We start from the raw sequence: 15,343 nt of genomic DNA on the forward strand, positions 1-15,343 counted from the left end.
CATTCATTTTCTACCGCTTATCCTCACGAGGGTCGCGGGGGGTGCTGGAGCCTATCCCAGCTGTCTTCAGGGCGAGAGGCGGGGTACACCCTGGACTGGTGGCCAGCCAATCACAGGGCACATATAGACAAACAACCATTCACACTCACATTCATACCTATGGACAATTTGGAGTCACCAATTAACCTAGCATGTTTTTGGAATGTGGGAGGAAACCGGAGTACCCGGAGAAAACCCACGCATGCACGGGGAGAACATGCAAACTCCACACAGAGATGGCCGAGGGTGGAATTGAACCCTACCTGTGAGGTCTGCGCGCTAACCACATGACCGCCGTGCAGCCCCTGTAGGTGAGTTTGTGCACACCCATTCATCCATTTTCTACGCCGCTTATCCTCATTAGGGTCGTGGGCGTATGCTGGAGCCTATCCCAGCTGACTTGGGGCGAGAGGCGGGGTACCGCACCCCGCTTTTAGTCAATGATGAATGCAGTTGTAAAGACAATTAATAATGATGAATTACTTCCACATAAAAAATGATATATTTCTAATACAGATGATAATTGTTTCATTATTTATAACATGTTTTAAAATCTATAGAGGTTTGTAGTCACTTTGGCAACCATCTAATGAGGAAGTGTTTTCAAACCTTTGACTGGTGCTGTCCATGCACGCATGACAAACTGCTGATAACGTACAGCATTGTTCTGTACTTTTTTTTTGGTGTATTTTAGCGACTTAATCAAGCAGTCGAGACGCTGACATTGACGTTTGTATTTTATTTGCCATCCCTTTCAAGAATGATGTCACAAAAATAGAAGGAGCACAAGATCAACCACAGCTCTTGACGCAGGTTTGGGACCATGAACACAATGAGAGGCTTGAGAAAAAACACGTTGCTAGTATCAGTATCAGTGTCGTCGTCAACAGTTTCCTATAGGATGGGGCTTCCTCCTTCTTGTACAGTAGATTGCACTACCCGCCTGTTTGTTTGCTTGCTTGCTTGCTTTTAGCGCCAAGCTTGGGAGTTGCATAGGTTCAACCTGCAAATGACTCAAGTGTTCAGAATACGGGACAAAAGTAGAATTACTTCTTCTTCTTTACCTCAAGCAAAATGCATTTCCGGTTATTGTTACTTTTAAAAAGGAGTCCCGTATCTCGAATAAGCAAAAAAAAAAAAGTTGATATTGCTGATTATTTAGCATCACCTTGCCATGTACTTCATTATTATTTCCAAAAGGAAGCAAGCGATGGAGGCAACAAAGCCGTGTGATTCTCACAGTAGCTCCAACCTGAGACAACGCTGTGCTTTCAGGAGTCGCCGCCGCCACCGACCACATTTTGCAGCAAAAACAACAACACATCAGGATTTACTGGAATACACATCGCACAATTCAGACATTCATGTACATTCATACACACTAAAGACACCTACACAAACAACCAAGGACACCGTCATGCTTTTCCATGAGAACTGTGTGGCATAACCGCGAAGCAGAAACAAAAGCTTTACAAAGAAAGCCCCGGCGGCATATAACGACGGTAGGGGAATGACACAAACCAACACACACTGGCGAGAAAAACTTCTTGGAATAAAAATATAGTCCTTCATATCAGTCCATGTAAACGCACGAAAACACTTTGTACAAAGGGTGGAGGAAGTGGAGCGTCTCGTCTAAGATTAAAAACATCTCACACCGCCTTGCATGATTAGAAGTCACCATGAGGGTGCTGATGTCATCATAACCACATACGTGATGAATTACAGTCTCATATCACCACAGCAGAGCGTTACAACTTCATGGAGGACTAAGTGTGCCTTTTGTTCACCGATGTGTGACTTCCACAAATAACGTTGGGACGCTGCCATTAAGCGTTAGTACTGAGAATATGTAAACAAATAAAAATTAATTCATTCATTTTCCTCACAAGGGTCGATGGGGGTGCTGGAGCCTATCCCAGCTGTCTTCGGGCGAGGGGCGGGATACACCCTGGTCGCCAGCCAATCACAGGGCACATATAGACAAACAACCATTCACAATCACGGACAATTTGGAGTCGCTAATTAACCTAGCATGTGTTTGGAATATGGGAGGAAACCGGAGTACCCGGAGAAAACCCACGCATGCACGGGGAGAACATGCAAACTCCACACAGAGATATGGCCGAGGGCGGAATTGAACCCCGGTCTCCTAGCTGTGAGGTCTGCGCGCTAACCACTCGACCGCCGTGCCACTGAGAATATGCAAACAAATAAAAATAAAATAGTAAACATAAAAACACAGGTATTGATAACTAATCTTTGCAATGTTTCTTATAATAATTCAATGTCAACTTCCTGGAAGAAACTCCCATCCAGTATCGGGGTCGGCTTCCGATACCAGCGTAACCCGGATATCGAAATTTGCCGACACCGCTTCTGGACACTTCCAATCCACGCGCCATATCTGTGCTTTACCGTTGTCAGCACATACAGGCGAGAAGAATATCAGCAAATGCAGCAAATTTGCCTGGTGCGTTCATGGACGCACAAAAAGAAGTTTATTACAGCCTCATATAAAATCAACAATGTTATTATAGTCACCCAAAAGTCATGTGCAATGTTATGACTTTTGTGTTGTGTGCGTGCGGCACTGCATGTGTGGAGACGGCTACGTTTCACTGATATTCTACTAGCTACATTTGCTGATATTCTTTTGGCATGGCTGCGTATAAAAGCAAACAAAAGTATCAGAATTCAAGAATGGGGATCTAACCAAGTGTGAATGTTTTCCAATGCCAATACAGTTTTATCTATAATGCCAAAATGTTCAATTCTAAAACTTAATGGCAGTGTTGTATCCAATAAAAGATGACTATATATTTATACTATTTTGCTACATGGTAGAGCTCTGCTGCATTTCTTTTTCATATTTAGCACTATTTTGCAATCAGCACCCTCCAATTCAATTAAATACGCTCCACATAATAACCTTTCTACATGCAAAGGGGCGGCGTTATCATCAAAGTACCGACGAGAGAGGAGGGGTGGGGGGGAAAAACAACAAAACAAAAACAACTTTTCCCAACACAGATCCCACAAAGAAGAATGAAATATTCATATATTCTTTCAATAGTATCTGATGGATATACGTCATTATAGATATTTGGACTAATATTCATTTCTTACATTCATTCTCTAACACTCTATTCATATTAACATTTATGGACAAGGAAACAAAGTCATATATATACTGTATATATCATATATGTATAATATCCACAAGTAAAGCTATATGACATGGGATGTCATTATTTACACAGGGGTGGGGGGAGGGGGGTGTCGACGGTATTTACACGAATGGGGAGGAATGTGTGGATATTGTGGAATGGGTTAAAGCAAATGGGAATGGATGATATTCAATATTAAATACCCAGGCGGGTGTTGTGAGAATTTAGTAGCATTCAGTACAAAAAGCACAAATTTGTTACATTTTTTTTCCCCCTCCATGAATCAGACTTATCGAAAATCCAAAATATGCGGCTGCACGCAACTACTATGTATTCATCCTGGCATCTTGTACATTTTTCTCTCCTTACCATATTACTTTAAGATATATTATACAAGTGGATAAACGCAAAAAAAATTCATAACAGCGCCCAAACTGAAGGCCATTTTTAACATTTTCAATCACATGTTGAGAGTAATATGATGCACTAAAAATTCATCAAACTGTGGTAGGAGTACCACTGGTGGTACGCTGGCTCCATCTAGCGGTATCACAGTTTCAACAAAACATATTCAAGACTACATATGTAACCAATGTTGACTTTTTGTTTAAAAAAAATTTGAAAAGACTACATATGTAATTGTCTATTAACCAAATATTCACTAAATTTGAATTGAAATGAATAATCATAATTAAGGTGAAAAAAAACAGTTGCAGAATATATGCCAAATATTTTGGAGGTGGGAGTTCAAATTATGCTTAAATTTGGCAATATACCATTTTTATTAGGACAACGTGTCAGCCATTTTGTAGATATTTAGAAAACATGTCCGTTTATAATATCAATATAACTTTTTTGTATGTTTTCCTACAAAATTCTCACAAGGACACATTAACTGCCAGATTGGACTTTTACCAAAACAGTGACATAAAAATCTCCTAAAATGTAATAAATAATAATAAAATTATATTAAATAGTATTTAATATCTAGTATTCTATTATTATTAATATTATTCTAGCGCATTTCATGCTTTTTGTCTAATTGATATGGCACACTGCTAACCTATTTAGAACTCCCCTTATAACAATCTATTGCTTACCTTAAACATACTAATATTAATAGCAGAAAATAGAATGGTTGGCCCTTGTTTGGGTGTAGTACAGTAGATCACATGTGACTTCATGGCACGAGAACAACTGTTTCTTTCACATTAACTTAGCAAAAGCAGGATATGTGGCTAAGCTAATATACAAACCGTGCTAAGGATCAAGCCTTAGGTCGGACTTTTTTTGTTTTTGCTTGCAAGAGAAGCTAAGGTGCAGAACAAGGCATGTGTTTGGAACAATTTAGTCCCCTCTTATTATCCGTTTAGGGGGACACAAAAAAAAAATTAATGGAACTGATTGAACAAAACTCTCCATTTCCCTCTTTTGGCCTGGATATGTATGCCGTTTTAAGAAATATGAACTTTACCTTCAATTGGAACTGAAAAATGTGCAAATACAATCAAGGGCGAGGGGAATTTGATCAAGGCAAACGACGACAAATTCACTTGTGCACAATGAACTACAACCACTTATTATTACTAATTGCATCTACTGTATCGTACATGACAACAATGATCGCCTATTGTTTGCATCATACATCCTGTAATAGTCAAAAGTTTAAGCTTGATATTAGTTGTCGGACAATGAGAGGAAATGTGAAGAGATGAGAGGAGTCAGGCGATGATGAGGAGGAGTAGGAATGGAAAAGGAGCGCATGGCGAAGGGGGCGGTGACATGAACGAAGATGACAGTCGTAAACGACCTATCACATGATTGTTGTTATGTTATGCTATGCCGCTCTCTAATCCGCTGTTACAGCTTCTACGCAGGAGAGAGGAGGGGAGGTGCGGCCTACAAGTCGATGAGCTGGTCCACCAGCAGAAGGGAGCGGGCCAAGCTGGGCAGGCTGGATTCAGAGCCACCACTGTTACTGCGCGAGTGGCCTCCTGAAACTGGCCGGAGAGAGAGGGCGGGAGGAGGGGAGGTCAAAATGCAAAGGGGAAGGAAAGGCAAAGGAGTTTCACGGAGAAGCAGGCGAAGAGGGGGAGGTAAAGGAGAAGAGAGAAAGAAGAACTGATGCTATCAAACATTCTCATGTGAAGATGAGAGAAAAGCAGCTAATCCCATAATAATCACTGCTATGCATCTGACTTTAGAACACTATATGATAAGAAGATAACCAGGCAACAGTGGCTTACCTTGGGAGTTCTTGCGTCCGGTCACCGGGATGGGATCAAACTCGTCCTCAGTGGCCGCCTCAGCATCAGCTTGCTGAGGCGGCTCCAAGTCTGAGATGAGGAGAGACGAATCTGCAGAGGATCCATGACAAACGGCTCATGTTAGATAACCACAAGGCGTTTTACACACGCAGCTATGATGCCCGCGCAAGAATTATGTTGGTCACTCATTCATTTTCTACCGCTTATCCTCACAAGGGTCGTGGGGAGTGCTGGAGCCTATCCCAGCTGTCTATACACCCTGGACTGGTCGCCAGTCAATCACAGGGCAAACAACCATTCACACTCACATTCATACCTATGGACAATTTTGAGTCGCCAATTAACCTAACATGTTTTTGGAATGTGGGAGGAAACCGGAGTACCCGGAGAAAACCCACGCATGCACGGGGAGAACATGCAAACTCCACACAGAGATGGCCGAGGGTGGAATTGAACCCTGGTCTCCTAGCTGTGAGGTCTGCGCGCTAACCACATGACCGCCGTGCAGCCCCTGCAGTTGAGTTTGTGCACACCCATTCATCCATTTTCTACGCCGCTTATCCTCATTAGGGTCGTGGGCGTATGCTGGAGCCTATCTCAGCTGACTTGGGGCGAGAGGCGGGGTACCGCACCCCACTTTTACAGGGAGAACATGCAAACTCCACACTTGGCTGAGATGGCTGAGGGTGGAATCGAACTCGGGTCTCCTAACTGTGAGGCCTGAGCGCAAACCTCTCATCCGCCGTGCAGCCTTATGTTAGTCAAATTAAATCAAATCAACTTTATTTGTAGCGCACTTTTCCTGCAAGGACATGCAACACAAAGTGCTGGGAGGAGCCGCAGGCCGTGCCATCGGGGGACCAGCACCCGGGCCCCCCGACTCCGACAGACGGGCGGACCCCCACATCAAAGGGAGGAACCCCCAGCCGGCCGGGTCGAAGGGACCCAACGACAGTACCCCCTCAGGAGACCCGACACAGCCCCCAGTGTAGAGGACCCCCCCCCCTGAGGAAACACTGGAGTTAAAAGCTAATGACTAAGAGCATAAAATAGGACTAAAAAGATTTTTTTTTTAAGTTTAAAATATTAGTTAAAAGCCTGATTATATATATAATATCAACAGTCTCTGCAGTCATTTTAATGCAATTGATGAAATAATTAGAAAGCCGACTAGTTGCTCCTGCACTGTACAGTCCCTCCAACAGCAATTAGCACATCTTCCCCCTTAGCATCCTCCACACCATGTTCTCAAATTAGCAGTGACTGCCCAAATGAATGCACAAAAGGCGGCGTGATGAGCTGTCGCCTTGTCAGCAGCTCAAGTACTTTCGGAGTCATGCAGCAGGTGGGCATGCAGACACTTCTCGTCTCCACAGCTGCTTCAGTCAGCAACAGTCAAAACGCTTTCGTTTAAAAGTGCATGCAGCTGTACTCATTCTGCCATGTGATTTAATCCCATGTGACAAAGACCGTATTGCCAAGCTCACATTTGGAAGATTTGAATGCATTTTTTAACACTTTAACACAGGGGTCTCAAACACGCGGCCCGCGGGCCAAATGTGGCCCGCAGGACACTAGTTTGAGGCCCCCGCCTTGATATGAAAGTTTAATGTTAGTGCGGCCCGCGCAAGTTTGATATGGATGCTGTATGGTATCATGTACCCAGAAAAAATTGTTACGTTTGATTAATGTTCATGTTAAAGGTTAAATAACTGTTAATAGTTATCCTCCCTATCCGTGTGGAAGTGGTAAGTTTTTGGCTATTTAAATTTAAAGGAAATAACTTTGAGGCTACCGTTTAGGTCACTAGCTCTCTAGTTTGCGAGTTAGCATGTGTCTCAAGACACTGCAGTTGCGCAATATGTTGTAAATAAAAAAAGTATAAATGTGACTATAGTCGTGTTTTGTCATGTCTACAGGGCTCTAATAATGCTTTGTTAATTTTAATCTGAAAAAAATAATTTGTCTACCCACCAACTATATGTGGTTTCTTAAGTTTTTATTATTTGCCGTTTTATTATTATATATTTATTACTGATTGATTGATTTTCTTTATTCTTGATTTGTTTATTTATTTTTCATCTTATTTTGTGTAGAAAAATAAAAAGTAAGATATTTGAGAACAGTGGAATGTTTTATCAGAGCTTTTCTTGTAGAAAATCGGAACCAAAGCACTGAAAAAGTTTGTATATTTTTCTGTTTTTAATAAAAGCGTTTTTGTTTTTTTTGGAAAAGCTGATGCAGTCTAGCCTTGCCCAGACCCTAGCTCCAGTGGCCCCCAGGTAAATTGAGTTTGAGACCCCTGCTTGAACAGAATAAAACATTTATTAAAATATTATTAAAATATTAGCATGACAAAGAGGTGCAATGTGGGAATACTACACTGCAAAATCTGAAAGGATTAGTCATTCACTTGATACGCCAACGGGAGAATTTCCCATGCCTACCTGATGTTTTGGCCTGTTCCGAGTCTCCAGACAGCAGACTGAAATCATCTAAAGCGGCGGAGGCGGATAACACTGTGGAGGCAGCACTGCTGGCGGCTGGCGGTGCAGCAGACGGACCCGAGATCAGAGAGCAGCCCAACAAAGAGGAGTCTACAGCAATGGGGTCTAGATGAAGACAGGACAGTACACATTGCTTTAGCCAAGAGCGTCGCTGGTATCAGAGTGTGAGGGGATGAATAAAACAACTTCCTGCACCTTTTGCAGACTCCTCCACAGAACCACCAAACGGATCGGCCAAAGACAGCAGGTCGGGGAGCAGGAGTGAAGACACGTCTGGAGATTTTAGACCTTCAATCAGCTTCTCTGGTGAGGAACAATGACAGGGTGATGAACAATAAGTACTTGTTGAAGTACTTTCTAAATTTAGCAAAGATATGAAAGTGGTTACCAGATGCGTTGGACAGCTCGAGGTTGTGAAACGGATCAGGGACTACTAAGAGTGACGCCGCCCCTGAATCAGCAGCATCAACAATGGCTGATGGTCTTTCATCTAAGACAGAGTAACAATGTCACAACAGAATCATTCATTCATTCATTCATTTTCTACCGCTTTTCCTCACGAGGGTCGCGCGGGGGTGCTGGAGCCTATCCCAGCTGTCTTCGGGTGAGAGGCGGGGTACACCCTGGACTGGTGGCCAGCCAATTACAAGGCACATATAGACAAACAACCATTTACACTCATATTCATATCTATGGACAATTTGGAGTCGCTAATTAACCTAGCATGTTTTTGGAATGTGGGAGGAAACCGCAGTACCCGGGGAAAACCCACGCATGCACGGGGAGAACATGCAAACTCTACACAGAGATGGCCGAGGGTGGGCAAAGACAAAATAAGAAGCCAAAAAGTTACCACTTCCACACAAAATAGGAGGAGAACTCATTCATTCTTTCATTCATTTTCTACCGTTTATCCTCACGAGGGTCGTGGGGGGTGCTGGAGCCTATCCCAGCTGTCTCCGGGCAAGAGGCGGGGTACACCCTGGACTGGTTGCCAGCCAATCACAGGGCACATATAGACAAACAACCATTCACACTCACATTCATACCTATGGACAATTTGGAGTCGCTAATTAACCTAGCATGTTTTTGGAATGTGGGAGGAAACCGGAGTACCCGGAGAAAACCCACGCATGCACGGAGAGAACATGCAAACTCCACACAGAGATGGATGAGGGTGGAATTGAACGCAGAATAATTAAAGTCTCACTATTTTTATAGTGTATTACTATGACGGTGTATATATTGTGTCATACCTTGAGAGTCTTGCGGTGTGGAATCCCCAGTCGAAGCCTGCAATCCCGGTATCAATTCCTCACACGGGGTCTGGCACCCTGAGGACGGGTCTGGAAACCACATCCAGGCGATGTTTACAAGACGTGCTCAACAAAGCCACACACACAAATGAGCCAACATCTTACCGGCAGGCTTTGCATCCTCCGGTTTGACTTCCTCCGCTGTGAAGTTGGAGAAACCCTCGTCGTCAAATGGGTTCCATGTGGGCGCCGTGGAGGTATCAGAGCCTTTGCTTTGGTCCTGGGCAGACTGGGCGGAGCCAGCTTGAGATCTAAAGAGGAACAGTTAGCTGCCTAAATGTGATGCAATTACAATATAATTTTATATTTAGTAAACAAGCTTCTTACTGGACGACGTCTGCGTCTGCTCCTTGTGAGGAGTTAGCCACCAGGCCTCCATTGGTGGTGCTGGCTGTGGCATCGCTTGGGACGCGTTTGTGGCTTTGCACCTCCACCGTCTTTGGGGAAGCAGGCGGGGTCTGATCCACAGAAAAGTATTTGCATTGCACACAGCGCTATCATATAACAAAAGTGATTCTAGTCGAGGATGTGGACAGGCTGCTTACCGTCTCAGCTGCTTTTTGGCTGATTTCAGTCTGGACGACCGATGGCTGACTCTGCTGCTCGCCCACTGATGGCTGAGTGGGGGCTGATTTGTTTGGCGTCGGCTGAGCGGCAGGCTGTTGAGTCTGTACGGGCGGCTTGCGTCGAGCAGGACGCTGAGGTGCGGCTGGGCTGGAAGGAGTCTCCGTCACCTGCTGAGAGGTGGCGATGGTCGTGGAGGGAGGCGGGGCCTGTTGCTGAGCCGTGGAAGGTGGCGCCTGTGCTTGTGGTTGGACGTCTGGCTTAGACGTGTTTGTCACTATGGCTGCTGTAGCGTCTGCTCCTGAAGCAGACTGAAGAACAGCACATGGACGGATAAAAAAAAAACGATTCCTACATCTCGATAGCGAATGACGGCCATTTGTACGTACCTGCTTCTGTGCAGCTACAGCTGGAATTGCGTTGTTTTGTGACTGGATGAGAGGCAGAGTGGACGTCTGCACTTTCTGTGACTGCAGAGCTGCGGCTGGCTGTGACAGGTCTAAGCTGACTCCTGTGGACGAGGACTGAATGATCAGCAAAATCGTGATACAGCAAGTTGAGGCAGATGAGAGGAAATGTAACAAAATGACACCAAAAAAAACCCATTATGAAATACATTGAACATTACGTACCATTAAATTTGGTCTGGTGGATCACCAGCCAATCACAGGGCACATATAGACAAACAACCATTCACACTCACATTCATACCTATGGACAATTTGGAGTGGCCAATTAACCTAGCATGTTTTTGGAATGTGGGAGGAAACCAGAGTACCCGGGGAAAACCCACGGATGCACGGGGAGAACATGCAAACTCTACACAGAGATGGCCGAGGGTGGGCAAAGACAAAATAAGAAGCCAAAAAGTTACCACTTCCACACAAAATAGGAGGAGAACTCATTCATTCTTTCATTCATTTTCTACCGTTTATCCTCACGAGGGTCGTGGGGGGTGCTGGAGCCTATCCCAGCTGTCTTCGGGCGAGAGAAGCGGGGTACACCCTGGACTGGTCGCCAGCCAATCACAGGGCACATATACTAGACAAACAACCATTCACACTCACATTCATACCTATGGACAATTTGGAGTGGCCAATTAACCTAGCATGTTTTTGGAATGTGGGAGGAAACCGGAGTACCCGGAGAAAACCCACGCATGCACGGGGAGAACATGCAAACTCCACACAGAGATGGCCAAGGGTGGAATTGATCTTGGGTCTCCTAGCTGTGAGGCCTGTTCACTAACCACTCGACCGCCGTGCAGCTGTGTTTGCTATTGTGTTTTTTTGCTTTTTGGGTCATTTTTGTGTGTTCCGCAGCTTTTGCTCTTTAATCACACCCTAAACTTCAGCTTTACAGATACCATGTGAAAGACGTCCAATATGACGAGCAGGCAAGTACGGCATTGAGCAGAGCAGTTGCCAATTAACCTCACGTACATGTTTTTAGGCGTACCTGAAGAAAACGCACGCACACACAGGCCTAATAGCCACAAGAATTTTTTCTGAACGAAAAATTTGGTTACGTTTTAATCTGGCAAGATCTTATAACACGAGACCACGTGATACCCCTAAGTCTTGCGTATCCAAACCAGACCACATGGGAGAAAAGCTCTCTCTCAGACAGTGGATAAGTGCTTGAAAAGTAATTAATCACGTAATCCTAATTGAGCAACATTACAAGACACTATAATCTTTTGACCTATGCACCTGATATCTTCCTCTTGGGAATTCCATCATTCATTGTGCCGGATTACAGGCACACATCTTTCATACACTCGGTGACGGATAGGAGTAAAAATGATGGGAGTTTTTCCCCACTTACCGACAGGCTGAGCTGCCACACCGGTGAGATTAGCTCGCTTGCGCGGGGTAAGGGCAGCAGGTTGGATGGGGAGGATGCCAGCAGTCGGCTGGGTATGAGCCGCTTTGGGCCTCTGGCGAGGCGTGATGGAGGTTTCCGTGGTGGGGATGGGATCGGTCAGTCTGGGAATAAAAACATTGTTTCATATAAACTTATTATTGATGCAAATATCCACCACAGCTGAAATGTTCATAGGTTCCAAGGAGGTCAGGTTTACCTGGGCTTGGTCTGGCTCTTCTTGGCCGCTGCAGCTTCGCTCGCTTTGATTGGCTCAGGAAGTTTGGAGGGAATGGTCGAATTCTTGAATATGGAAAAAAAAAAAGGAATAGCTGAGATATCTGCTTTAACGGGCAAACCAAAAAGAGGTGACGGACCTTGGCATTCTGAACCGGGCAGGTCCGCTGTGCCAGTTTAAAGGCGAAGTAGGACACTTGGTAGATATCTGGCCTTCTGTCTGGGTCAGGCTCCAACATGTAGCCTGCATAAACACACAACACACAGCAAAGAAAGTCCGATTTTAAAAAGCTCCACTGTAGTTTCATGGGCCAATAAGTGCATGCCTTTGTGAGAGGATCACAAAAAAAAAACTTTAATAAATGTGTTTAGATGGACTAACGAATGAGGCAGTGGAGATCGTAAGAGTAGCGGGAGTTGTCCGGAATGGTGAAACTGCCATCGCAAATGGCCACTTGGCTTTCACCAAAGGGCAGAGTGAAGAAGCACAACTTGTACAGCAAACAGCCCAGCGCCTGGAGAAGAACACCACACGCATGCACACCCCGTCACACCAAAACACCAAAAAAGAAGAGAGGAGCAATCAAATCAATTAAACACGGCAGATCAAATACAACCAGTGTCACCATTTCACACTTCACACAACATTGTCTATCATATTATATTGTCGGCATAAATGCAGGCTTAAGTATTAGATTTGATCCCGAAAAGTGAAGCAATTCAATATTTTTGGGATCCAAAGGAGGGCTAAATTTTTACTCCATTGGCTCTACAGCAGGGGTCTCAAACTCAATTTACTTGGGGGCCACTGGAGCTAGGGTCTGGGTGAGACTGGGCCACATCAGGTTTTCCCCCCCAAAAAAAAGTGCATTTATTAAAAACAAAAAATTAAAAAAAACTTTGCTTTGGTTCCAATTTTCTGCAAGAAAAGCCCTAATAAAACATTCCACTGTTCTCAAATATCTTACTTTTTATTTTTCTACACAAAATAAGATGAAAAATAAATAAACAAATCAAGAATAAAGAAAATCAATCAATCAGTAATAAATAAATAAATATAATAACAATAATAAAACGGCAAATAATAAAAACTTAAGAAACCACATATAGTTGGCGGGTAGACAAATTATTTTTTCAGATTAAAATTAACAAAGCATTATTAGAGCCCTGTAGACATGACAAAACACGACTATAGTCACATTTATACTCTTTTTATTTACAACATATTAAGCAACTGCAGGGTCTTGAGACAAATGTTAACTCGCAAACTAGAGAGCTAGCGACCTAAACGGTAGCCTTCAAGTTATATCCTTTAAACTTAAATAGCCAAAAACTTACCACTTCCACACGGATAGGGAGGATAACACTTGCACGGGCCGCACTAACATTAAACTTTCATATCAAGGCGGGGGCCTCAAACTAGCGTCCTGCGGGCCACATTTGTTTGAGACCCCCGCTCTACGGTGTATACGTTAATGCATGACTCCCTTGCTATGAGTGTCACAATGCAACTATGCAACAATGGTAATCCATCATGAAGGAAAAAGTGTATTCAAATTTGGCTTTCATAATATTTTGAGGAGTAATTGAAAAAGGTCCCCTATTATGGAAAAAGTACTTTTCAATTATGGTCTAATAGTAATATGTAGTAGTATATAAGGAGTTAATACGTCTCCTTATTATGCACTCACTTGTTTACTCCACTTTTGAGGGAAGAGGGTTGTTTTTAAAGTTCATTCTGTCATAACGGAAAAACTGCTTCTGACCTACCCCTCCCCTTGAATACGGCCACCAAACAAATGTTTGTGTATATTTAAAACGCGGTTAAGTGCACCATAGCACACTTAAAAAGAAAATACAATGATATGGATGTGTTGAACAGTCCGTGGCGTCTTTACTCACCCAGATGTCTGCTTTGGTGGTGATGATCTTGTTATTGTAGAGGTTCACCATCTCAGGTGCACGATATGACAAAGTGGTGTACCTGACGGGAAACCAGGAAGAACTTCATGAAGGCTTGCACAGTATCTGCTCAGACAAAACGTTTAGTGGTTTGGTTTTGCTTAATGCTTTGATTCAATTGCCCAGATGGGAAAGAGTGACTAAGAGAAGTAAAACGGCAAACAAAAGGAGCCAACTAACTTTTTAATCTCTTCCTCCACAGCGGCTACACCTTCTGTCTGCGGACTCAGGGACTTGTTAGTGGCGCTTCCAAAGTCGCACAGTACATAATGACCCTTGTCGTGCAGGAGGATGTTCTCCACCTTTGAAGAGAAACAAGAGATGAGTCACATTTGAGAAAAGTGGTATAAGTGATTGACCGTTCTTTGAAATACACACTTCACATAATGAGGAGGGAAAAAAATGATCTCTGTACTTTTGTACTTTTAATAGGAAAAGTATGTTTTTGTAATATGACAAATTGCTTCTATCGAGTTGAAATTCATCTGGAAGTGTCACCTTTAGGTCCCTGTGGACGATGGGCGTCTTGCGCTGGTGCAAGCGAGACACCGCATCACAGGTGTCACAGAAGATCTGTAGCACCTCCGCCTCTGTGAAGCCGGTCTGCAGTCTTTGATTCATCAAATTAACAACCTGGCCTCCTGCAAAATAATTTAGTATTCAGTGGACTTCACCCTGCATGTAAATGCGCATTAAGGCGTGTCATTTGTGACGTTAGAAAGCCTGATATAGCAACGTCTCCTTGCTGTTACAGTGCAACACGAGTAGCATGATAATTGTGTTACGGTGTGATGGTCTGGGATTGCACACTGGTGCAGTTCATCGAGAGGTAACATGAATTCAGACATGCGCTGTAAAATAAGCAGTGCATGATCCCCTCTCTTGGGAAACTGGGTCACATGTCAGTTTTCCCGACATGGTTTTCCAAGTGCCGAATGTGAAGGTGATGGAGGGGCCAAGTATGTCTCCTCCACGCCTGAATCCAATTGAGCATGTGTTGGGTATCCAGGGTATCAAGTGAAAGGAAGGGAAGCGGCAAGGTGTCTCGTGATGTCATCATGGAGGAGTCCAATAGGATTCCAGTACCAACCTGTGCAGATCCAGTCAATTCCATGCCCAACAGTATTAAGGGCGGTGCTAAATTACTTACATATTTTAGTGGATTGTCGATCTATACTGCTATACATGTATCATAGTCACTTCATTGCACTACTGTACATTTTACTGTTATTATATCTTGTCACATTCATACTGTTTATAATCTGTATAATCTGCAATAGCCATATTATAGTCATTTATATCCCTGTATATATCCACACTTAATCACATACTACAGTATTAATTGGCCCTGTACCCTAGAAACCGCCCATGAATGATACGGGAAAAGGCCGAAATGATACTGTGTCAAAGCCCAGGGC

At 43.7% G+C, this 15,343-nt stretch overlaps 1 protein-coding gene across 3 annotated transcripts in view; it reads right to left on the reverse strand.

Annotated features, from left to right (window-relative positions):
- Positions 1-15,343, reverse strand: part of LOC131103172 (AP2-associated protein kinase 1-like) — a 48,344-nt gene that overhangs the window by 27,925 nt on the left and 5,076 nt on the right. For 2 of the 3 annotated variants that reach the window (XR_009119568.1, XM_058049214.1), the window contains exons 4-19: positions 14,424-14,566; positions 14,106-14,227; positions 13,866-13,947; positions 12,346-12,478; positions 12,104-12,207; positions 11,947-12,029; positions 11,691-11,851; positions 10,253-10,374; positions 9,845-10,174; positions 9,627-9,757; positions 9,405-9,550; positions 9,240-9,329; positions 8,372-8,473; positions 8,179-8,286; positions 7,924-8,088; positions 5,456-5,566 (exon numbers count right to left, since the gene is read on the reverse strand). Coding sequence is in view for 2 of the 3 variants with exons in the window: in XM_058049214.1 (XP_057905197.1) it covers positions 5,456-5,566; positions 7,924-8,088; positions 8,179-8,286; positions 8,372-8,473; positions 9,240-9,329; positions 9,405-9,550; positions 9,627-9,757; positions 9,845-10,174; positions 10,253-10,374; positions 11,691-11,851; positions 11,947-12,029; positions 12,104-12,207; positions 12,346-12,478; positions 13,866-13,947; positions 14,106-14,227; positions 14,424-14,566 (2,133 nt within the window). In the remaining variant the exon portion in view is untranslated. Of the gene's footprint in view, positions 1-4; positions 5,210-5,455; positions 5,567-7,923; positions 8,089-8,178; positions 8,287-8,371; positions 8,474-9,239; positions 9,330-9,404; positions 9,551-9,626; positions 9,758-9,844; positions 10,175-10,252; positions 10,375-11,690; positions 11,852-11,946; positions 12,030-12,103; positions 12,208-12,345; positions 12,479-13,865; positions 13,948-14,105; positions 14,228-14,423; positions 14,567-15,343 lie in introns of those variants that run through there. The other variant, XM_058049227.1, reaches the window with a different exon arrangement.

Source organism: Doryrhamphus excisus, chromosome 2 (genome assembly GCF_030265055.1).
Source record: "Doryrhamphus excisus isolate RoL2022-K1 chromosome 2, RoL_Dexc_1.0, whole genome shotgun sequence".
In the NCBI taxonomy this organism is placed as follows: Eukaryota; Metazoa; Chordata; class Actinopteri; order Syngnathiformes; family Syngnathidae; genus Doryrhamphus; species Doryrhamphus excisus.